The sequence below is a fragment of the Muntiacus reevesi genome, chromosome 1 (genome assembly GCF_963930625.1).
Source record: "Muntiacus reevesi chromosome 1, mMunRee1.1, whole genome shotgun sequence".
Taxonomy (NCBI): Eukaryota; Metazoa; Chordata; class Mammalia; order Artiodactyla; family Cervidae; genus Muntiacus; species Muntiacus reevesi.
Window position 1 is genome coordinate 164257188 of NC_089249.1, and position 25705 is coordinate 164282892.

Below are 25705 nucleotides of genomic sequence, written 5' to 3' on the forward strand. Positions count from 1 at the left end.
TTGTATTGCACAACTAAATATCCCATGTGCCACAACTAAGACCTGGCCAGCCAAACAAACAAATAAAAATAAATATTAAAAAAATAAAATAAAAATTTGTGTTAAAAAAAAAAGGAAACAAGATTTCCTCACCTATACAAGCTAGGTGAGAAAGTATAGGAATGGCCTTTCTCTGTTGTCATAGATACCCAGTTCAATTCAGTTCAAATCAAAACAATTCAGCAAATATTTATTGAGTCCCTACTGTATGCCAGGCACTTGTGATGCACCAGTAAACAAAACAGATCCCTGCTCTCATGGAGCTTACATTCTCCTAAGGGAAAATATGAGTAAATAATAAGCATAATAAATGTGTAAATTATCAATATCTAGTATGTTATGTAATATGTGATATGGACAAAGAAGGAACAGAAAAAAATTAAGGGAACTTGGGAATACAGAAGTTAGGGGGCAAGGAAAAGGTTGTAATATTAAGTAGCATGGTCAGAACAGGCTTCAGTGAAAAGGTAACATTTGAGCAAAAGTGAGGAAGGAATGGTAGGATGTCTGAAGGAACAGCTAGTGTAAAGGCCCAGTAGCAGGAATAGGCTATAGTTCAGAATGGAGGTCTTGGCTGGAGACATGAATTTAGCAGTTGATACAACCATAAAATACCAACAGAGATGTTATTTTAAGCCAGGAGACCATGTAAGATCACTGAGACACAGATTGTAGATAGAGAAAAGTGATGGTCGTGCTTTTCACTAAAGGAAGCAATCAAAAAAACCCAAATTCATGGGAAATCTAAGACCACAGAAACATGGAAGAACATATATAAGGCACAGTGAGCACCCTCACTCTGTCCTTCCGCCCATCAAAGTCATACAGGACTTAAGAGTTAGAAGCCAGTTTTTTTTCAGGTAAATATGCTAATATAAAATATCTAGAGATAATGGAATATATTCTGGATTAACAGCTTTACTTTTGATAGTTCACACAATGTTCAGGCAGTTAAATTATTTGTTTTGAACTGCCATTTAAGAGTAAGAAGCTGAACTTGACCAATCTCCACTGATGTTTGAAAGGATGCAGTATTCATAAAGAAAGTGAAGGACTATGAATCAATTCCTCCACTTCCCCTCTCACACTTCCCTGCCTCAATTTGGCATCTGCAGTCACCGTCTCCCTGGTCCTCTTTGGTGGGTCCCTAAACGTGTTTTTCTAAGAGCTGTTTCAAAGACCTTCTCGTTCAAAAGACAACACATTTTTAAATTTAATGCCATATACTTGGCAATTGGAAAGTAAAAGACGATTAAAATGGCATCCACCAATCTTAATATATCTATCTTCAAAAGACATCAATATGTATTAGGAATTATGGTCTAATTTTCTTAGGTGTAATAATGGCATTGCAGTTAAGTTTTAAAAGAGTGGTGGTTATCTTCTAGAGATACATCCCAAAGCACTTGTGGATGAATTAAAAAAAAAAAAAAGCATCATTATGAACTAAAGTCTACATAAATATCTCCATAAATAATTCCTAGGCTTCCACAACAGTATTACAATTGTGATTTTAAAAAACCTTTTTGCAACAAAATACCAAAGGAATTGATAAGGAAACAAGACTTTTGGCATAGATACAATTGAACATACAAATATGACATTAAATGGTAGTCTAGTGTCAGTATTAATCATTATAATATATTCATTTTACATAGTGGAATGGGCAAATTACAATCCTTGGGCTAAATGCAAACCAACACTTCTGTTTTAAATAAAGTTGGTTGGAGCAGAGTTATAGCAATTCATTCATGTCAGTGGTTCCCAACTAGGAATTACCTTGCCCTCCCCAGGTCTGGGGAAATTTCTGGTTGTCTCAGTGGAAGGGGGAACTACTGGCATTCAGTGGCCAGGGATGCTGCTAAACATCCTACAAAGCAGGACAGCCACCCACAACAAAGTATCCCAAAACATTAGCAGTGCCACGGATGAGATACCCATATATTGTCTCTGGATGCTCCTGCACTAAAATGATAGAGTTGAGTAGTTCTGACAGAGGTCATATGGCCTACAGCACCTAACATGTTTATTATGTGGCCCTTTACAGAAAACATTTGCCAATTTCTCTCTAGGAAACCAAAAAATGTATGTACCTCATGTTTAGCTGGTTACCTATTAAGTCTAGAAAACTCTCTTTAACATTATTTCTTCCAGAATGAGACAATTGACATTTTTATTTCTATCTCTTCTAGCCATATAAAGGGCTATAATAAAAGGTTATATTTTATTCTGATTCATTAAAGGGATATTTAAATCCGTGACTCTTAAAGTCAATCACAGATCACACAGTGAAATGAGAAAAATAAAGACAAATATGGGAGATTTTCATAAAACTAATTTAATGTAAAAGACTGTTCTCTTTAATTATAGTCTTCCTATATTTTAAAATAATAAAATGCCCTTTCTTTCCAAAGCAATGCTGATAATAGGTAGTTTGTTTTTTTAACACAGCAAAATTAGTAACATTGGGTCAAACCGTTAAAAAAAAAAGATTCATTCTTGAAATCTGAAAGTCAGAAAATCACAAATTTAGAGGCTTTTGCTCCAATTGGGGGATTCTTTGATGTTGAACATATTTCACACATCATTGCTGAAGATATTTCTTAAATGTGTTTTGCAGTGTCGAATAAGTGATGAACTACACCTGAATGCTTTTCCACATTCATTGCAATCATATGGTTTTTCTCCAGTATGAATTCTCTGATGTTTAGCAAAGGATGAATCATGCCTAAAGGCTTTCCCGCAATGACTGCATTCATAAGGTTTCACTCCAGTATGGACTCTCTGATGGACAGAAAGATGTATTCTCTGGTTAAAGGCTTTTCCACATTCCTTACATTTATATGGTCTTTCCCCAGTATGAGTTCTCTGGTGTTGAGTTAGGTATATGCTGTGGCTGAAAGTTTTACTGCATACACTACAAATATAGGGTTTCACACCAGTATGAATAATCTCATGTTGCCTGAGGTGTCTAATCTGGAAAAATGCTTTTCAGGTCTTTGCATGTAAAAGGTTTCTCTCTGACATGAGTTCTCAGATGCTGAATCAGTTCAATGTTCTGGCTAAATGCTTTCTCACATACACCACATTCATAGGGCTTCTCCCCAGTATGAATTCTGACATGTTGAGTAAGAGATGATGGATGTCTGAAGATTTTCCCATATTCCTTACACTCATAGGGTTTCTCACCAGTATGGATTCTCTGATGTGGAATAAGGGATGAGCTTTGGCTAAAGGCTTTTCCACATTCTTTACATTTAAAAGGTTTCTCTCCAGTATGAATTCTCATGTGTTCTGTACGGTGAATGAGCTGTTCGAAGATTTTTTCACATATATTTCATTCAAAGATTTTCATTCTTGTATAATTCCTTGAATGATTAATCAAATCTAAATTGAATCTACTTTTCTTGCCAGATATGTCATATCTATGGTGTCTTTTTTTGGAGGTCCAACTGGCCCTATAACTTTTGAGCTCATATTAATATTTTTCTCAAATTTGTTAGATTCTTGGCCTCTCTCCTGAGTGAGCCTTCTCTTGTGGATCAAGGGGATTTGTCTCTCACCCATTCCTTGGTTTTCCTGGTGGTTTTCTAACTTATGACATTTGCAGATTCTTCCCAGTGTGGAAATCAAGGTGCTTCCTCTCATGAACCTTTCCATCATCAGGCCATGGTGTAATTCTTCCCATGAAATGTCATTCTTTAAAGTTGTCTCTTTGGTTTCTGTTTCATCCTCCACGTGTGAAAGAAATTCAAAAATATAAACAACCCATATTCACTGCACTTCAAAAATAAATGACCACAGTGCAAAGAGAAGGGAAAAATAATATATAATACATACAGGAGGGCTGCATAGTCTTCAAATAGGATCCTGCCACCTAGAGAGCTAACATGAAAATAACAAAGTGGTCAAAGCAAAGAAGCTGTTAAAAGAATATGAGATAGAACTTCCCTGGTGATCAAGTGGTTAACAATGCCTTGCAGTGCAGGGCATATGGGTTTGATACCTGGTCAGAGAACTAAGATCCCATATACCACCAGGCAACTGAGCCCACATTCAGAGATCGTGTGCTACAACTAGAGTCCATGCATCAGAACAAAAGATCACTCATGATGAAACAAAGATCCTGCATGCTGCAACTAAGAACAGACACGGTCAAATAAATAAATGGAGCTCTGAGGAGCTATACAAAATGAAAGACGTTTTTAAAAAATGTATGTGAAAGTGACTTTGAAAACTGGGAGGAGTTTATCTATGAGAACTACAAGAGGAAATGGACTAAGAAGAAAACATCACTATAAGGGCAAATATCAAGAGATAAGACAGGAAGATAATAATTTTAACATGATATCTCAACCTCCTATTTCTATGACAAAATTTTATTTACTTAAAAAAATTAAGTACCTCATTCATTTTGCATGCTCAAATAAAACATTAAATAATACAGAAATGCATTCACTAAAAAAGGATAGCCTCTGTCAATTTCATCTCCATTTCCTTTATTTTCTTAGGATTATGGAATGAATCTGTTCAGACATTTCTCAATAATATATATATGTAAATATGTGCATTTGTGTATATATGGTCATAAACATAATTCTGTGTTTTTTTTAACTATATCTTATGCCCCCCTCTATGTCTGTACATTTAGATTTATCTTATTCTTTATAGTAACTGCATTCCACTTAGTGAAATCTGAAAGTTGCTCAGTCATGTCCGACTCTTTGCGACCCCATGGACTATACAGTCCATGGAATTCTCCAGGCCAGAATATTGGAATGGGTAGCCTTTCCCTTCTCCAGGGGATCTTCCCAACCCAGGGATCGAACCCAGGTCTCCCTCATTGCAGGTGGATTCTTTACCAGCTGAGTCACAAGGGAAGTCCAAGAATACTGGAATGGGTAGCCTATCCCTTCTCCAGTGGATCTTCCTGACACAGGAATTGAACCAGGGTCTCCTGCATTGTAGGCAGATTCTTTACCAACTGAGCTATGAGGAAAGCCCACATTCTACTTATAGATATATTTCTTTGACTTTTCTCTACTGAAAAATATTTAGGTAATCTCCATTTTTTCCCTTTATCTTTTATATATAAATTTGTGTATACTTCTGTCAGTGTTTCCTAGGATTTACTAAAAAGAAATTATTAGGTTATGGGTATATGTGCCATTGGTGAATATGGGTGCCTTTCACTGGATTTTTATCTATCTTCATAATATTGTCTATATAAGAGGTGAAAAATGGTTTCTTAATTTGTGACAAAATATTATGTACACTGTAAAATCTTAACAGATCGAGAATATATATTCTATCCGTAGTACACATGACCCAGCATTTTCAGATGTGATTTTTATAAACCGGATGAGAGAGTCTCCTGGATTTTTACTCTCTACTTCTATCCAACTATTCTGGACTCTGTCATCCTAAAGCAACAATAGTTTCTGTTCACAGCAAACTTATTCTCCAGGATGTCCAAGCTCATTTTAGTCAAAGCACATACAAAGCACTTGGTAATAGCAGGATAAATTTTGGACTGGACCAAAAAGCAAGTAGAGGTGTTTGGATTACTTATTATAGGGGATAAGGAGAAACTTAACTTTTCTTTTTAGGGTAAAAACAAGATAAATGAGATATTTTGAGTGGTCCAATCTGGCAGTAACATTCAAAATGATTCAGAAAAAGAAAATAAGATATCCAGAAATGCAGCTAGAAATAACAGTAATTGGCATGGGATGATGGGGACCTGACTTAACAATACATCAACAGAGATGTAGAAGTGGACTGAGTAGATAAAACCAAAGAAGAAAACATGGGGGATGGGGGGAAAGCAAAGTAGAAAGCATGATACATTCTTGCTGATACAGTGATTTCTAGTCTTAGAGGCTGAAAGGACAGGAGGAGTCAGGATGAGAACTTAGTTTGGGAGAGATGAGTGCTTCCAATTTTGGATGTACCGGGCTTGAAGTAACAACAGTGTGTTTATATAGAGATGTTCCAAACACCAGGGAGATGAGGGAATAGAGTTCATACGAACATGTATGACACAAATGAAGATATGGAGAATACAGATATCAAAGGGATAGTTGAGAACATCACAATGCATCTGTGGGAGTTTGTGCAGAAATAGGACAGCAGTGTAAAAGAGAGAGGCTCCTCAGGGATTGTGGCAGAGACTGTTAACTGTTCACTGAAACATCTTCTCCTTATTTTTGGACACACAACTGTACTATACTTCCCAATCTTCCCTGAATTTGAGTGAAGTAACATTAAGTGAATGAGAGTGAAAAGTGATGTGAGCCATTCCAGTTTGGCCCATAAAAGCCTCCCAAATGAACCCCTCTGTGCTTTTCCTCTGTGCTGTGCTATGCTTAGTCGCTCAGCCGTGTCTGACTCTGCAACCCCATGGACTGTAGCCCGCCAGGCTCCTCTGTCCGTGGGAATTCTCCAGGCAAGAATACTGGAGTGGGTTGCCATGCCCTCCTTGTGCTTTTCCGCTACTGCTGGCCAAACTTAGACCATGAGGAGGCCCTCAAGAATGATGGAACTACCATGTGGAAGGAATCTCTGTCCCTGAATGCAAGGTGGTAAAGAACTGTCCACTGAACTAACCAACTCCCCCAGATCAATATATGAGCAAGAAAGCCCTATTCAGTTTGAGCCAAACTTTAGAGTCTATATGCTATAGTAGGTTAGGCTAGACTAACAAAGGCATAAGTGATACACCTGCATTAAGAAGGAGATTGATGAGAAGCATGGAAGAATCAATAAGAGAGACAGAAGAGACAAAAATTATTAAACTAGCTGATGGAAGAAAACAATAACCCATAGGTGGTGAGGTCTATATAACCTAATGCTTTCCTGTAGGAAAGCTCCGTAAGAACGCAAACCGTCTGATTCATGTCAATGTATGACAAAACCCAATGCAATGTTGTGAAGTAATTAGCCTCCAACTAATAAAAATAAATGAAAAAAAAAAAAAAAAAGAACACAAACCGTGGAGAGCAGAAGGATTAGAAATCAAACATTGATTCCACCTAATAGTGGCTAAACTATCATGGACAGATCTCTTAACCTAAGCACCTTCTTTATCTCATTTGTAATATGGGGTTAAAGTCAGTACAGGACTCATAGAAACCAGCTTGGAAAACAGTGTCATTTTTACTACTCTTAGAAGTCAAAGAAGACTATTAAAAGCCATTGGATTTGCTAAGAAGGAATTCTGTGATGATTTCTCATAGAGTAGTGTATTATCTGAAATAAAAGTTAAATTACACAAGTTAAAAAGAGAATCAAAATTGAAGCGATAATCATAGAATATAGGAAGAAATTTTAAATGGAATCAGAGAAAGTCATGATAAAATGACTTAAGAATCTAGTGAAGGGTGCTGATTTTTGGGGGGTGTTTGTCTTTTGTTGTGTTTCTTTTGTTTGTTTGGTTGGTTGGTTGATTTTTTTGGCTGCACTGCATCATGAGGGATCCTAGTTCCCTGACAAGGATTGAACCCATGCTCCCTGCAGTGGAAACACAAAGTCTTCACAGAGTCTTAAGCACTGGATTACCAGGGAAGTACCAAGAGCGCTGTTTTAAATGAAGAGAGATCCATGGATATCTGAATGTACAGGAGAAAGAAACTATGATCAGGGCAAGGTTTAGAATGCTAAAGAAAGCAAGAAAACCACAAAAGTCAGGTCAGAAGAAATGGTAAAGGCAGTTAACCCTGAAGAGAAAGGCATCTCCTTTCCTCTGACTCCAGAGAAACTAATGAGATGAGGCAAGTGTAGGAAAGCAGGGACAGAGTGGTAATCGAGTTTTTTGTGGGTCTCACCCAGGTGACTGCAGCCTTCCCCACAGCCTGGAGAAGCCTTTAAGCTGAACTCTCTGGCAAACATAAGGGCTCCACCCGCCTTGCTCTTACCTGGACTTGGACCTCCTGAAACCTCTCTCTCCATCAGCCATGGCTCTTCTCCTTTCTCTAACTGGGAAATCACACCAGGTTTGGAAAGCTGGTATCCTGCTCACAAGAAGAAAAAACTGCATGTGCTGAGATCAGAGAGGTATCCCAAGAATTTACAGACAGTGATTTGTTAGTCAGGCCTTCTGCAGGGTAAAGTAGAAAGATCACCAAAGACCACAGCAATTCTGACTTGCTGTTCAAACGGAACTAGAAATTTCTAACACAGAACCCAAAGCCCAAGCAGAGCAGTTCAGTTAGAAATAAAGATTCTTATTCCAGTAGGCAGGTTCTAGTTACAAAGGGAATCCACCCTTACCCACTGAGACCAGGTTTCCATAGTTCTCCAGCATCACCTCCCGATACAGATGCCAGTGAGCAGGGGCCAGATGCCCCCACTCCTCCTGGGTGAAGTCCACAATTATGTCCTTGAAGGTCAATGGTTCCTAGAACATCAAATATATTTCTTTTTAGCCTGAATCAGGAAGTTGTTCTAACTTTATGCTAAGAGATTGTAGCCAAGTTTTCCTGGACACCCTTTTTTTTTTTTTTAAGCAAATCTATCACAGAGGTGGAGAAAGAGCCCTCAGCAGAGAGTCTCCTCAGGTCAGATAGGTCTATGTCAATCTGTATGAGAAAGCCTGCCACACGTGGGAACCCATCTTGTCAGGAGATGTCCAACTTTAAGGAATCCAATATGTTGCACTTTTCTTCCTTTGTGTGCCATTTCTCAAGGATTCTCTGTTCCTTATCAGCTCCTATTCCAGGAACGAGTAGAGCTGCACGCAGTTCTCAGGACTGAGATCATGGGAAAGGGTACCAGCTTGGATTCCTTTCAGTAACTCCCTTCAGTGACTCTTTTCAGCATCAGTGACCTTGTTATGTATTAGACTATCCATTTTGTTACAACTGATGAAATTTCATTCTTTGTAATAGCTGAGTAATCATTTTACTAAAGATATGTAAGCCCTGCATTTCTGCTAATAAAATACCTTTGCTCCACTAGAGACCTGGGTCCCCCACGTGCTTCTTTCTGTCTTCATTCTCATTGGAGCGTGGAAACCTACCAAGCTCACTTTCTTGCTCAGGCTTTCAAGACCTCCTTGAAAGGACTCCCTGTGCCTTCATGAGCAGTGGTACAAGTCCTGTGTATGGGCTTTACTGGTTTTCCACGTAACCCGAGAGATACTGCTCTCTCTTTTTCTCTCTCTCTTTTCATCAACTCCAGTCCACCAGGTCCCAGTCTGTAAAGACCAACAAGTGGCACCCAAACAGGGACCTGGAATTCATGGTATTCAGGACAGAGTGACTGGAACCTACTGAGATCAGGTAAGTGTGGGGTTATGGGACAAACGGCTGGAAAGCCCCACCATTTTTCTACTTTACTTCATCATTTATTTAAAGTTCAAAGGCTTTTGGTTTCACGTCAGCAAATAGAGGCTTACCTCCAAGTGGTGGAAAACTATCTTGACTGTAATAATTGTAGTCATCTCATTCTTGTTGTTTGCTTTTTATATCTGTAACTATATAATGAATTTTATATCTAAGAGGTTTGAGGCATTTAAGTTACAAATGATTATTCAAGCTCCTATGATAGCCACAGGCTCTTCCAACTATTACTTGGGGCCCCTGGATCAAAGATCCTCAATATGAGGATAAAGAAAATATATTGCCTCAACAATTTAGGGTCTATACCCCTCTCCAACAGGAAATAGTTACAGAATGATTTCTCCACCACTTTCCCTGACAACCATATTCTCCTAAAAGCAGGAGTAAATGAAAGAATTAAAGCTTAAGCAGACAGTCCAAGGCCCTATAAAGAGGAAGCAAACATTCTCACTCATGCTTTCCTTAAGCTTTGTGCAATAATGTCTCTTGCCAGAGAACTGACCTTTCTTTAGGTCCAGAACTAATGATTACACAGCACAATGTCTTACTCATTGAAATGCTTTTCTTAGGCTCTATGTTAATGATTATAATTATAACAAATCTTACCTGGGAACTTGTATCTCAAGACTTGTACCCCTGATTGCACAGCAACAATATATCTTGCCCAGAGACGTTTTCTGGAACCTGTTCTCCCTGGCTAATCTTGTGCCAAAGTTATCTCCAGATATATGTCTTGGGAAAGGGTCTAATAGAACTCTTACAACATTGAGGTATTCTTTTTACCTATTCTCAACAACTAGTTGAGAAATATATAAAGTCCCACTTAAACTACTGAGACAAATACTCTTTCTACCCCCTTCTGGTATCTATATCAGAAGCTTTCTCTGATCTGTCACTTTATACAAAGCTCTCAATGACTGAAACCTATCTTTGGTCCCAGAATTAACTCTCCTTCAGAGACTACTAATCTGACAGAATCATTCATCATAAGCTATCATCTTGGGGGCTCATCAAACAATTAAAAGAAGTTACCCTTGAAGCTTGAGATCAAATTACTCCTCAAGGAGAACCTAAAGACAGCTACACTAAGATATTACAAGGGCCTAATAAAGCCTATGCTGATTTTCTAGCTAGACTAGAAACTACTATTTCCCATAGTGTAACTGGAGAAGAAACCAAAATACAACTAGAAAAACTGCTTGCATATGAGAATGCAAATCAAGAATGTCAAAGGGCTATCACTCCAATACCTGAGACTAGGACTGTTATTGATTACTTGAAGGCTTGCCGCAATGTAGGGTCTGAGACACAGAAAATACAAATGTTAGCTGAAACAATGGCTGCTGCTTTTAAAAAGGGAAATGAAGGATATTTTGCATTTGGAGATAAGACCCGTTTAAAAAAAGGTTGCCGTAAGAAACATGCAAAAAAAATTAAAATTAATAAAAAATTAAAACTAATAAAAAATTTCCCAAAATCTACCCTCACTGTCATAAAGAGATACATTGGGCCAAAGACTGTCAATCTAAATATGATATTGCGAGAAAACTTATTTTGAAAAACTTCAAACAGGGGACTCCCCAGGTCCCCTTCAATGAAAAACAGGGACAAACTCCATCTTTTCCCTCAAACAATTCCTTCTAGAATACCTACTGGACTTTTTGGACCCCTACCTCCACAAACCTTCGGCCTTTTACTTGGCCAATCTAGCTTGACTTCTAAGAAAATTACTGTTCACCCTGAAATAACTGATTCAGATTATAAGAGAGAAATTCAGATTATCATGTCATCTCAGATACTATGACAATTCAAAAAAAGAGACAAAATTGTCCAATTACTTCTTTTACCTTATATTTCTATTAACTCCTCTAATGATATACAGATAAATAAATTAAGAAACAGATCAAAAACAGTCCTTATGGACATCATTGGTATCTGAATATGCCCAACCAAATATAAATATCAAAATTAATGATAAAAGATTTTCTAATCTCCTCGATACTGAATCCAATATCACTATCATTTCCAAACACTTATGGTCTAAATCTTGGCCTATACAGAAAATTTCTTACGAAGTTACAGAAATTTCTCAAACCAAAATACAAGAAGTCTATCAAAACATTCATATTTATCCTTGTGATAGACCAGAAGGCCAGCCTACAACATTACAACCTTATGTGATAAATATACCCCTTAATCTAATAGAAAGGTATTTACTTATACTATGTCAAACTCAAATATACATTCCACATTTTTCCTAGGGGCCACTGCTAATTTAACAAACAAAACAATTATTAAAATAACTTAAAATTATGACAAACCTATTTGGACAGAGCAGTGGCCTCTTACAAAAGAGAAATTACAGGCTGCTAAAGAACTTATAGATACATAATTAGAATTAAAACATATTGAGAAATCTTATTCCCCTTGGAACTCTCCCATTTTTGTTATAAAAAAGAAATCTGGCAATTGGCATCTCTTAACAGACCTTTAAAAAGTTAATACATCTATGAAACCTATGGGTGCATTACAACCAAGAATCCCATCACCTACTACTATTCCATACTACTACTATTCTATATTATTATTATAGATTTACAAAATTGCTTTTTTACTATAGCTTTACACCCTCTAGCCTGAGAGAAATTTGCTTTCTCTCTTCCTTATCCTAATCATACCAGGCCCCATAAATGATACCAATGGACTATATTACCTCAAGAAATGATGAATTCTCCTACCATATGTCAATATTATGTAGCCAAAGCCCTGAAACCTATAAGAAAAAAATTTCCTGACTTTCTTGTTATTCATTATATAGATTATATATTATTTTCAGCTCCATCTGTTTTAGAAACTTAACACATGTTTAATATAACTCAACAATGCTTAAAAGACTCTGGACTAATTATTACCCCTAAAAAAATCTAAACCTCTATACCTTACCATTACTTAGGGTTTATTATTAATAGACAACACATTACTCCTCAACTAACACAGATTTGTACTGATAAATTATCAACCTTAAATAATTTTCAAAAACTTTTAGATGATATATGGATTAGATCTTCTTTAGACATTGCTAATTATCAACTGACTAATTTATTTAATACTTTGAAAGGAGATCCCAATTTAAATAGCCCTCGTTCACTTTCACAAGAGACAAGAAAAACTCTATTTAATACAAAATAAATTGCAAAAGCAATTTCTTACATGTATTAGACGTGATTTACCTCTAAAATTATTTATACTCCCCTCTCTTCATTCCCCCACAGGACTTCCTGCCCAACTAAAACACCAAATAAAATGGATCTACACCCATTTTAGAGGGACAAAATCACACCCTATCTTGATTTAATTGCTTTAATTGTTATCAATGAAAGAAATAAAACTAAGACATTAATTGGCTCTGATCCTCAAAAAATTGTTATACCTATTAATAAATCTCAATTCAAGAACACATTACAAACTTCTATTGATTTCCAAATAGTGTTTCTGGAATATTTTGGAGAAATTTCATTTCATTATCCTTCTAACAAGCTCTAGAATTTCTTTAAAAATACTGAATTTATTATCTCCCACATCATCAGCTCACAACCTATACCTCAAGCTGATGTTTTCTATATGGATGGGACCAAAAATGCCAAAGCCTCATTCTGCTCTCTTAAAAAATATAAAAATTTTTATACTAAATTTCATTCTGCTCAACAAAACAAATTATATGCTCTCATTCAAGTTATTTACTTACATCCTTACCCCATTAATATAGTCTCTGATTCCTTATATTCAGTTTTTGTATCGAAAAAAATATAAAAACCTCCACTGTAAACTCCAATCAACCTGTTATTCAACAACTTTTTTTTCGAACTACAATCTATTATTAGAAAACATACTTCTCCCATTTATATCACTCATATTCAAACACATTCCTGCCTTCCCGGCCCTATGACTCGTGGTAATGAACAAGCTAATAAATTTGTTTCTTTTGCTACTCCAAAAGAACAACATGCTTTATTACACAATAATACTGGCTCCTTACACCAAATATAGAAAATTCCATACCACCAAGCGAAAAAATTCATTAATAATTGCTCTACTTGTAAACCCTTACATCTTCAACCCATTACACAAGATATCAATCTTTAAAGATTACAACCCAATGAATTATGACAAATGCATGTGACTCATTGCCCTGAACTCTATCCATCTTCTTTCTTACGTATCTGTATCAACACAAACTCTTCTCTTATCTGGGATACACCTCTTCAAAGTGAAACTGTGTAACACGTTATAACTCATCTATTAACTTGTTTTTGCTATAATAGAAACTCCTAGTTCTATAAAAACAGACAATGGCCCTGCCTATATTTCTAAACATTTCAAACAATTTTTACAATCATTTTCTATTAAACATGTTACAAATATTCCTTATAATCCACAAGCACAAGGTATAGTCAAGCAAACACATCATGAACTGAAACTACTAATAAAAAAATTTTTAAAGGGAGAATACATAGGAATACTACTATCTTCCTTACCTAAGACAGACTTTACTAGATTCCAACATAAGCTATTCTCTAAACCTATAACTATTGTTAATAGAGCTTTATTTGCTTTAAATTTTTTAAACTTACTGCAAGGAGATATTTTGACAAAAGCAGAAAAACATTTCGAGGCATTGAAGGATACCTCCCTTCTTCTGCCCATTTGGTATCAGATGGGTTAACTAAACAATGAAAATCTGGAAAATCAATATCACAGAGAAAGAGGTATACTTCTGTTTCTCCAGATGGATCCAATGAAGTCAGTTGGCTCCTTTGGAAGATCCACCCCTGGGGAATCACCGACATTCAAGATAGAGAGGAAAAGGCTAAAGCCCCGGGAAGAGGAAGTTCCAACACAAGCCATGGTGGCTTTAAAGATTTCCAAAAAATGCCGCACTCAACATCATCTACCTCATGATCTCCCAACTTGGGGACAGATAAAAACCCTTACTAATCAAGCTGAAAATCTGGCTTCTCAACAGGGAATGCCTTGGAATCCACAAAATACTTTTGTTGCTATGCTTACTTTGCTTGCTTTTGCTTCCCCCACTCAGGCTGATTTGATTAATTACACTTATTGGGCTTATATACCTAACCCCCCTTTTATTGCAGGTTATAATATGGACAGACATAAGACCAATCGTATCCACTAATGACTCAGTATATATGCCTCCTCTTTAGAGCCTGGAGGGGCCCTCATGCCCTGAGGAAGAAGAGAGACTAATTAATATTTCTCTAGGTTATGAAATACTTCCTTTATACATGGGCCCAACAGAATTATACATAAACGTTAGCCAACAAACTTGGACTTTCATTCTGCCTCCAAAAAAAGACTATCAGACATTGCTTGGATTCTTTACTGCCCTTTCTTTTTATGAGAACCATGTCAACACTACTGAAACTCTACGGAAAGGACAAAAAACATTATGTAAAGGGTTTACTTATACAAACTTTAAATATACTCCTGTTCATTGGGACAGATGTCAAACCAAATCAGGAAAATTAATGTTTGTGGCCAATTATACCATTGTCAATTGGGGACCCCATGGTGTATGGTTATCTGACTGTTCAGATGATATTAACAGTACTGTATGTGGTTATACTACTCAAGTAACATGGAAGACTACCAATACTACGATGAAACATTACCATGACAAAGGACTTCTTGGTGGCAGTGGTGGGATGGCACTTCCTCGCCCTCAAATCATCCTCAATAAACAGATTGGACCTAAACAGTGAGACATTTGGAAATTTGCCATGAACACCGAAGAACTTATAACTTCGACTGGATATTTCACAGAGACTAGTCATGGTTCTAGTCATTATTCCTTTCATTATAATCATTCATATTTCATACAAGCTTGTGTTCCCCTTCCTTTTGCTGTAGCTATAAGAAACTTATAATTTAATGAGACTTTACATTCTGTAACTTGTATAAATTGCAAACTATATACTTGTCTTAACTCCTCCATGTCTATAAAAAAATGAATCCCTTCTGATTCTTTGATCTCGATGTAATATGGTTGCCAATAGATCTCCAATGACCCTGAGAGGAAGGTCCCATGACCAGACTTGCTTCCCGGTTACTTACTAAATTACTCCGACGATCTAGACGATTCATTGGATGGCTAATTCTTGGTATTTGGGGATTAATAGCCATTTACACTACTGCTGCTGTTGCCAGCATTGCTTTACAAACCTCAATTCAAACACACAATTTTATCCAAAATTGGACTAAAGATGCTCATACTATGTGGACCACTCAGGCTCAGATAAATGAGGATGTTCAAGATGAAATACAGGAAATAAAAATAGCCCTCCAATGGGTCAGAGATCAATTAATAGGTTTACAAAAACAAGCTATACTAAAATGTGATTGAAATTCTACTCAATTTTGTATTACCCCTGTTTGGGTCAACTATAGTGCCTACAAATGGAAACAAGTCAAATTTCATTTGCAAGACTTACATGATAATGCTTCCTTAAATGTACAATTATTACAAAAAAAAAAAATCTTTAAAGCCTTCTCTAAGAGTCTACCCTCTTCCAACAATCTAGAAACCTTAGCTGAACAGCTAGGTGATCAATTATCCAAGCTAGACCCTCAAAGATGGTTGCAAAGCATTATACATAGTATTGGATCTGGAATTGTAATGCTAATAATTGTCCTAGTGGTTATATGCAAATTATACTGATGCCTTTCAACTAAAATTGTTCAAACTAAACCAACTCATTTGGTCAAGACCTTTTTCACTAAAGTATCTACAGTTACCCCCAATTATGAAAAAATAAAAAGGGGGGAATTGTCAGGGGACGTTCAACTTTACAGAATCCAATATGTTGCACTTTTCTTCCTTTGTGTGCCATTTCTCAAGGATTCTCTGTTCCTTATCAGCTCCTATTCCAAGAACGAGTAGAGCTGCACGCAGTTCTCAGGACTGAAATCATGGGAAAGGGTACCAGCTTGGATTCCTTTCAGTGACTCTTTTCAGTGTCAGCGAACTTGTTATATATTAGACTATCCATTTTGTTACAACTGATGAAATTTCATTCTTTGCAATAGCAGAGTAATCATTTTACTAAAGATATATAAGCCTGCATTTCTGCTAATAAAATACCTTTGCTCCACTAGAGACCTGGGTCCCCTGCGTCCTTCTTTCTGTCTTCATTCTCGTCGGAACATGGAAACCTACTGAGCTCAGTTTCTCACCCGGGCTTTCAAGACCTCCTTGAGAGGACGCCCTGTGCCTTCACGAGCGGTACAAGTCCTGTGTATGGGCTTTACTGGTTTTCCACATAACCCAAGAGATACTGCTGTCTCTCTCTTTTTCTCTCTTTCTTTTCGTCAATTCCGGTCCACCAGGTCCCAATCTGTAAAGAAGACCAACACCATCTCTGATGTGGGAAAGGCTAGAAGGAGATCTCCTTGTCATTCAGCCTTCATCAGCTCCCACAGACACTCTTGAAAACCATTTGGCTGATCCTCTGATGGAGGTTGCAAAACAATGCAGGGAGCGTATAAGTTGTCTCTTCCAACTCACAGTTTGGCTGAAGGCAAAATACTCATGAACTGTATTAAAGAAGGTCATAGAACAGTATATAGTAATTTAAGGACAATAAAAATCAGGAATATTTGAGAAAGGGAAGAGTCCAAAAGGAGGTTAAGGCCACAAGACAAGAAAGGGACCCTAGTTGGGCTGAAAGAACTGGTTATAAATGAGAACATTTCTTCATGGGTAAGACCCTTAGCTAGGGATTTCCGTTAGTAAGAAAAGTATGCGAGAATAGCACATTTTTGGAGGGAGCATGAATTGTGGCTTGTAAGGAAGATCCCTTGACCAAAGCAGACACTATATTGGGAAGTACCAGGGTCTGCTGTGAACAACCTACACAAATAACCATTTGAGGTTTTTTGTTTTTGTTTTTTTAAAATATTACCAAATGGGAAAAGAACTCAGAAGCCAGAAGGCTGAAATAATAACAAATTCTTTAAGTATACAGAATATTTTAATGCTTTTTATGGATCATAAATAACTCTGGAATGTATTTCAGCCCTATGAGGCTAACACTAGCATCTACATTTAACCGATGAGAAAACTGAATTTGAGCAAAGTTAAAGACTTGGTGTTAGTCACTCAGTCGTGTCTGATTCTTTGTGACCCCATGAATTGCAGCCCACCAGGCTCCTCTGTCTGTGGAATTCTCCAGGCAAGAATACTGGAGTGGGTGGCCATTTCCTTCTCTAGGGGATCTTCCCAACCCAGTGATCGAACCCATGTCTCCTATATTGGCAGGCAGGTTCTCCTACATTGGTCTGAACCATCAGGAAAGCCCCAAAGACATGAGACTAAACCCTATACCATGCGATTTTGGAAGCTAAGATCTCTCCACTTTAAAACTCTCCTGTTCTCTAATATCTCCTTCTACATTGGTTTTCTAATTCTCTAACTCTCTAACTCTCTTGAGTTTCCTTGTGCTTCTGGGGTTTGGTTGTTAAGAACTTTGCCTGCTGCCAGTATCACTGGATTTCTAATGAGCTAATGTGTGACTCTTGGAAGCTTTCCTTCCTTTTCTGCTCAGTCTATTTCGTTTGCACCCTTTATGACCTGTCAGCAGCTTCTCTACTCACTTCTCTTTTCATCTACAATTCTGCTCCTGGACATGACCAAAGATCCTCTCTCAAAGGTCTTTAAGGAAGTGCATGCATCTCCAAGAATATCAGAACCTCGCTCTGTTCATTTTAAAATGTTGCTTAAAATGTTTTACAATGCTTGTCTTTCCCCTGGATGACATCATGTGAATTCTAAGAGCAAGAATTACAGGGAGCTCCTTGGTAGCCTAGTGGTTAGGATTCCGGGCTTTCACTGCTGTGGCCCCGGGTTCAATCACTGGTCACGGAACTGCGATCCTGCGATCTTTTTATGGCATGGCCATAAAAAGAATTACTTTATGTAGTTTTTCCACATACACACACACACACACACACACACCCCACATGATTTTTAAATTTGTTGGATAAATGCCTAGATGTTTGCTAGAAACAAGAGGGTTCTTCAGGAAGGTTACTAATGGTGGGGAAATTACCTGTAAAATAAATCCATGCAGGCTGATTTCCAACAGGCTAAGAAAATCCAATCCAAGAAGTCAACCTAAAGAAAATCAAAGTCCAGGGCTCTTAAATGAGAAACAATTTCATGAAAGTGACAGGAAACTCCGACCCACCTGGGATTCTGCCGTCAGGGACCCAGAGGTCACTTCATCCTCAAAACTTTTTCCCTGGGTCTCATCAGCCTCCTGAGATAGCCAAGCTGGGAAAGGAAAAGAGCTATGAAGCTTGCACATCTCCAAATCCCCCTAAATAGAAAAACTTCCTGCAGACCTGCTGAATACAGCCCCTCTCTCAATACATTCACAAAGAGGGACATTCAGAGCCACTCAAGAGCAGACTGGAGCCTCCTACTGAGAGGATCTGCAGTGCATTGATTACGGATTAATGTTTCCCAATGACCAGTGCTGGTCCAAAAGCACAGACCTACCTCAAAAATCCTCAAACATTCCCCACTACAAGAAAGAAAAATCCAAACACTTTATCATATCATAGACTTTAAGATCCTCCACAAACAGTCCAAAGCTATTTCTCCAAGTATTTCTTGCCTCTAAACACCAGACACACCTACCACATAATCCACTCTTTGAACATACCTAGATATTAATAGCACCCAGCTCAGAACTTTCCCCCAAGGCCTACAGAGTGAAAAACTAAGGTATCCTTCTAGATCAGTTCAAGTGAAGTTTTCTCAGATCCCCTTAATGAGAAAAAAACTTCCTCCCCCCTGTATTCCCCCAAAGCTTGGTTTTTCTCTCTATTCTGGTATCTCAGGCTGCCTCCTATTATATTTATTTTTATAATTATATCTTTCAATTGAGTATTAGTATGAGTATATGTGTAGAAACTTTATCTGGTTCACTTTTTCCCATCTGCTAGTTATGTATAACATCCTGCCAGGCTACTAGAATTCAAGAAATACTGGCTGCATTTGAGATGCTAAAAATATGGGGCTTCAGTGGTGGCTCAGTGGTAAAGAATTTGCCTGCCAATGTAAGGGACATGAGTTTGATCCCTGGTCTGGGAAGATTACACATGCCACAGAACAACTAAGCCCATATGCCACAACTACTGAGCCCAGCTCTGCTGAAACTGTTGAAGCGCCTAGAACTTGTGCTCTGCAATAAGAGAAGTCCCTACAAAGAGAAGCCTGCATACCCCATCTAGAGAGTAGATAGCCCCCACTCACTGCACCTGGAGAACACCTGTGTGCATCAACAAAGACCCAGCACAGCCATAAATAAATAAATAAATCTTTTTAAAAAATATATGAACTAGGGAATCCCCTGGTAGTTCAGTGGTCAGGACTCTGCACTTTCACTGCTGAGGGACAGGGTTAAATCCCTGGTCAGGTTAACTAAGATCCCACAAGATGCAAGCAAATGAAAAAACAAAACAACTTGTAATTAAAGCAGATGAGATGGTAGGGCTAATGGCGACCTCCAAGAGGGTTCACGCCAAGGGGCACTTTCCAGGATTGCTGTTGCCAGTACCGCCGTCCCGCTGGAGAGCCACTTCTGACCCACGTCTCTACAGGAGACTCTCCAACACTAGCAGTGTTTCCTTGGAAGATGTAGAACTTAAGCATCACATCTTAGAATGAAAAGTTCATCCATTAGGAAAGACACCTCCAAAAACTCTCTGTAATATCCCTAGAAAGGCTCCTAAGAGGTATCGCTAACCAATCCTTGTGCTGCCACACTCCAGGGAATAGACTCCTGGAGTCACATGACACACCTAAGTAAAGTACCAGACACTAAGTAGAAATGCATATCATCTGGTGACCTAAAAGTAAATATTTCCTAGAACTGAAGCAGACAATATCACGAGAGATAGATGAGGTGGCTTTCCCAACACATCCAGACCAGGACTGCTGGAAGTTCGTCACTAAAGCTGTAATGATGACATAATGCTTCAGATAATCTCCAATGTCTATGATCTTGATAACATAAGCACTTTAGATAAAAAGTGTCTGAGTTCTCCCTCCTACCCCTTCGTTTTACTCAAATTGATCTTAATAGGTTTCCAATTTGTACACTTTCCCTCTGATGTAAGACACTACTCCAGATAGAACTTTCTTGACATCGAGGGACAAAAGGACTGATGAAACTAGAAAACCTGGCTCTTGACTAACCAAGTTTCCAGAGGAAGATCTTGGTCAAAAGGAGGAAATGTAGAAATTAACAGAAACCTCAATTTAAAAAGGGCTTCCCTAGTGGCTCAGCTGGTAAAGAATCTGCCTGCAATGCAAGAGACCTGGGTTCGATCCCTGGGTTGGGAAGATCCCCTGGAGAAGGGAAAGGCTACCCACTCCAGTATTCTAGCCTAGAGAATTTAATGGATTGCATAGTCTATGGGGTTACAAAGAGTCAGACACAACTGAGTGACTTTCACTCACTCAATTAAATAAAATCGGGAGACCAGAAGAGGGAGCTCTCATACTCTGCAATGATAGCAGAGTCCAACAGGAAGAAGAGACTCCTCTTCTTTCATGGCAAGCATTCAGCCAGCAAAAAGCTATGGACTATTTTTAACTATAGCTCTCCCAACTTCCTTTTTCTCTACAAAAGTATTCTCCTATCCTTATCATTGGGGACTTGTACATGGTTCACAGTAGTTGCAGACCACAAATTGCAATTCTCTGCTGATTCTGAATAAACCCATCTTGGTTGGAGAAATTTTTTAAAAAGCACATGAATTATTGTCCTTGTGTTTTTCCCTTAACTTTTTATCATGAATACTGAACACCCATATATCTTCCACTCACATTCAATAATCACTAACATTTGCCATATTTACTTCATTTATCTATATTTTTTTCTGAGCCATTTCAGAGTTGCAGACATCACAGGACTTCCTTGGAGGTCCAGTGGTTAGGACTCCACACTTTTCCACTCCAAGGGTGTGGATTCAATCCCTGGTGAGGGAACTAAGATTCCACATGCTGTCATGATACCTCCTCCCTGAATACTTCAAAGAATCTTCTCCTCCATAACCATAATACCATTTATCTCAGTTCAGAGAGTTAATAATATCCATCCAAATATTCAGATTTCTTCAACTGTTCCCAAACTATCTTTTACCCTGGATTTTCTTCCAAACCAGGAGCCAACCAAGGTTCACACACTCAAAGTGACTGTTATTCAAAGCCTCTCTTACTTTTTTCACGATAGTGGCTTTTAAAACACTGGTATCGTCTTACTGTATCCTCTTGGTTAGGTTTATCTTACTTCTCCATCCCCTATATTTTCTTTAAACCAGAAGTTCACCTTTAAGTTTAATTTGGATCAAGTTAAACATTTTAGGAAGGGATATATTATGGGTGATACCATGTGCTTTATATTACATGACCCAGAAGGCACAAAATGTCAGGTCATCCCATCACTGGAACACCTGGTTAAGATAGTGACCACCAGATCTTGCCACTGGAAAAGTATGTTCTTTCCCTGACATTTAGCAAGTGATTTGTGGGGGGTTATAGCTCAGATGGTAAAGAATCTGCCTGCAATGCAGGAGACCCTGGTTCAATTCCTGGGTCAGGAAGGTCCACTGGAGAAGGGATAGGCTATCCACTCCAGTATTCTTGGGCTTCCCTTGTGGCTCAGCTGGTAAAGAATCCACCTGCAATGCGGGAGACCTGGGTTCGATCCCTGGGTTGGGAAGATCCCCTGGAGAAGGGAATGGCTACCCACTCCATTATTCTGGCCTGGAGAATTCTATGGACTGTATAGTCCATGACCCGCAAAGAGTCAGATATGACTGAGCAACTTTCATTTCATTTCATTTGCAGGGGTGACACTTTGATACCTTGTGAATATCCTATTCCCCATCAATCTTCTAATTATTTCATTTACAGTAAAATATCCCACCATTCCTTTCACATTCATTACTGGAAGGTATTTTCTGAAAAGGATTTAAAAAGCAAGGTCAACACATCCTTCAACCCCCTAATAATATATTTTCAAAGTAAGAAAATCAGTGTCTTAATCACTTCCAATGTTGACAGATGAGTTTTCTCCCCTCTTCTTCCTCTATTTTAAGTATCATCATGAATGTGTGGAATTTTACTTATTTAAGGTGTTACAATCAATGTGGATACTTAAAGTGTCCTCAGTTTGAACCGGGCTGTTGCATCCTTCAAACACAGGTCCATCAGTCTCTGAACTCTTCCTTGCTATTTGAGCACAAGATACTCCAGTCTCACCTGGTACTTTCCCTCCTGCGTTCTACTTCTGACCTACATACCAAGCACCTGGACAGGTCATTTGTTTGATTCACATTTCCTCACTGTAAAGTATGGAAAATCAGGCAAGTTCTCCCAGCCTCACACACCCATAGGGAAGTTGAAAAGAAATAACGTACAAAGTCATGACACTAAAATACTGGCTTAGGGATGAATTAACCACTACTACTTAGGAAAACCTTAGGCCAGGAGCAATAAAGAACTCCAGAGGCCTTTTACCCAACTGCTTCCCCAAGAGATGCTTCTGCTCAGATGTCTACATTCCTTCCCACTCTGGAGGATGGTGCTCTTCCTCCCTCCCACCCATCAGTCTAGTCTTACCTTCCTCTTTAAACATCTCAGTCACGTCCTCCCAGAGGGACGCAGCCTTCCTTGGGTGGTGCAGCTTCACCCAGGTGCTGGCTTCAGTGGGCAAGGTGATCAGGAGTCACTGTAGCATGCTGACTTCAGCACTCCTTTCTGGGGAGCTCTGGCTCCGCCCACAGGGCAGAGTCCTGACTGGGCTTCTCCACTTTCTGATGAGGAAACTGCCAGAGTCTCTGACAGGAGGCTTTACAACTGCACAGATGTCCTCCACTCTCAGGAACCTGGGGAACAAACAGCACCAAAATCCGGAGTCTGAACAGTTTTACTCTCTAGACTCTCAAGGAACACCTCCCATCCTTGCCTCCATCTGTCTCCTCAGCAGGCAGCTGGAGGCTCCAAGTATTTATTCCCAATCACCATGATGGGCAAAAAATATCAGTGTCAGTAAAAGGATCTAGAAAGTTCAATCACATGGTCAGAACTTACACCAATCAATGAAAATTTCTTTTACAACACATACACGGAGATCGTGGATAGACACAACTCACATGGTCCAAAACACTGCTGGTGTCTAGAAGCATAAGGGAATTAATAAAACCCAATTCTTTATTTTAGGCAGTACTACCTTTAAAGTAATTTGGAAATTACAAATTTGGAAAACTCAGCCGTGGCCACAGGACTGGGAAAAGTAAGTTTTCATTCTGATCCCAAAGAAAGGCAATGCCAAAGAAGGTTCAAACTACCATACAATTGCACTCATTTCACAAGCTAGCAAAGTAATGCTCAAAATGCTTCAAACTAGGCATCAACAGTATGTGAACCAAGATCTTCCAGATGTACAAGCTGGACTTGGAAAAGGCAGAGAAACCAAAGATCAAATTACCAACATCTGCTTTTGGGCTCAGACCTAGGTTGTGTTAAAATGGCAAAATGCACCAAGAAAGTTGGAATCGTGGGCAAATACACCACCTGTTATGGTGCCTCCCTCAGGAAAATAGTGAAGAGAACTGAAATCAGCCAGCACGCCAAGAATACCTGTTCCTTCTGTGGCAAAACCAAGATGAAGAGATGAGCTGTGGGCATTTGGCACTGTGGTTCATGCATGAAAACAGTAGCTGGTGGTGCCAAGACCTACAACACCACTTCTGTCACAGTAAAGTCTGCCATCAGAAGACTGAAGGAACTGAAGGACCAGTAGAAGCACCACCATTTGATAATGTTGGTAGCCTATAGTAAATGGGTTGATTTATGTAACAAAATTACTTTGGCTTGTTAATTAAAAAAAAAAATTCCCCAACATCCGCTGGATCACAGAAAAAGCAAAGGAATTCCAGAAAAACTTCTGCTTCATTGACTACGCTAAAGCCTTTGACTGTGTGGATCACAACAAACTGGAAAATTCTTAAAGAAATGGGAATACCAGACCATTTTACCTGCCTCCTGAGAAATCTGTATGCAGGTCAAGAGGCAACAGTTAGAATCGGACATGGAAAAACGGACTGGTTCAAAACTGGGAAAGGAGTACGTCAGGGCTGTATATTGTCACCCTGCTTATTTAACTTATATGCAAAGTACATCATGCTAAATGCCGGGCTGGAAGAACCACAAGCTGAAATCAAGACTGCCAGGAGAAATATCAACAACTTCAGATATGCAGATTATACCACCTAATGGCTAAAGTGAAGAGGAACTAAACAGCCTCTTGATGAGGGTGAAAAAAGAGAGTGAAAAAGCTGGCTTAAAACTCAACATTCACAAAACTAAAGATCATGGCATCCAGTCCCATCACTTCATGGCAAATAGACGGGGGGAAAGTGGAAACAGTGACAGACTTCATTTTCCTGGGCTCCAAAAGCACTGCAGATGGTGACTGCAGCCATGAAATTAAAAGATGCTTGCTCTTTGGAAGAAAAGCTATGACCAACCTAGACAGCATATTAAAAAGCTGAGACATCACTTTGCCGACAAAGGTCCATATAGTCAAACCTATGGTTTTTCCAGTAGTCATGTACAGATGTGAGAGTTGGACCGTAAAGAAGGCTGAGCAATGAAGAATTGATGCTTTTGGACTGTGGTGCTGGAGAAGACTGTTGAGAGTCCCTTGGAAATCAAATCAGTCAATTCTAAAGGAAATAAAACCCGAATATTCATTGGAAGGACTGAAGCTGAAGCTCCAATAATTTGGCCATCCAATGTGAAGACTGGACACATTGGAAAAGACTCTGATGCTGGAAAGATAAAAGGCAGGAGAAGGAGGCGACAGGGGATGAGATGGCTGGATGGCATCATCCACTCAATGGACACCAGTTTGAGCACACTCAAGAGATAGTGAAGGACAGGGAAGCCTAGAGTGCTGCAGAGAGTCAGTCAGACACGACTTAGCGACTGAACAACACCACTTTTAAAGTAGTCTGCGATTTGTAATCAAAAAGGATCTGGGTTTGGGTCCAGCTCCTTCACTTGTCGGCTGTGGCAAACCACGTAATCCCACTGATCCCGTTTCCTCTTCCGTAAATGGAGAGATTAAACCTTTCTCCAAAGATGGACCGGTCTGGCCCAGCCCTCGCAGCCTTTGTGGCAACCTGACTCAGAGACTGGGAGCACAGCGCGAGCCACAGATGACGCCGGG

At 38.8% G+C, this 25705-nt stretch overlaps 1 protein-coding gene and 1 pseudogene across 1 annotated transcript; one reads left to right on the forward strand and one right to left on the reverse strand.

Annotated features, from left to right (window-relative positions):
* Positions 1 to 2555: 2555 nt before the first annotated feature.
* On the reverse strand, positions 2556 to 23209 carry ZFP69B (ZFP69 zinc finger protein B). Its single transcript, XM_065915578.1, is given in 7 exon segments — positions 2556 to 3031; positions 3033 to 3484; positions 3487 to 3761; positions 7941 to 8051; positions 8311 to 8437; positions 18644 to 18729; positions 23092 to 23209. Coding segments are annotated over 7 exon segments (1584 nt in total). The 3' UTR covers positions 2556 to 2616.
* Positions 23210 to 23998: 789 nt separating this feature from the next.
* Positions 23999 to 24274, forward strand: LOC136164670 (large ribosomal subunit protein eL43-like; annotated as a pseudogene).
* Positions 24275 to 25705: the final 1431 nt, after the last annotated feature.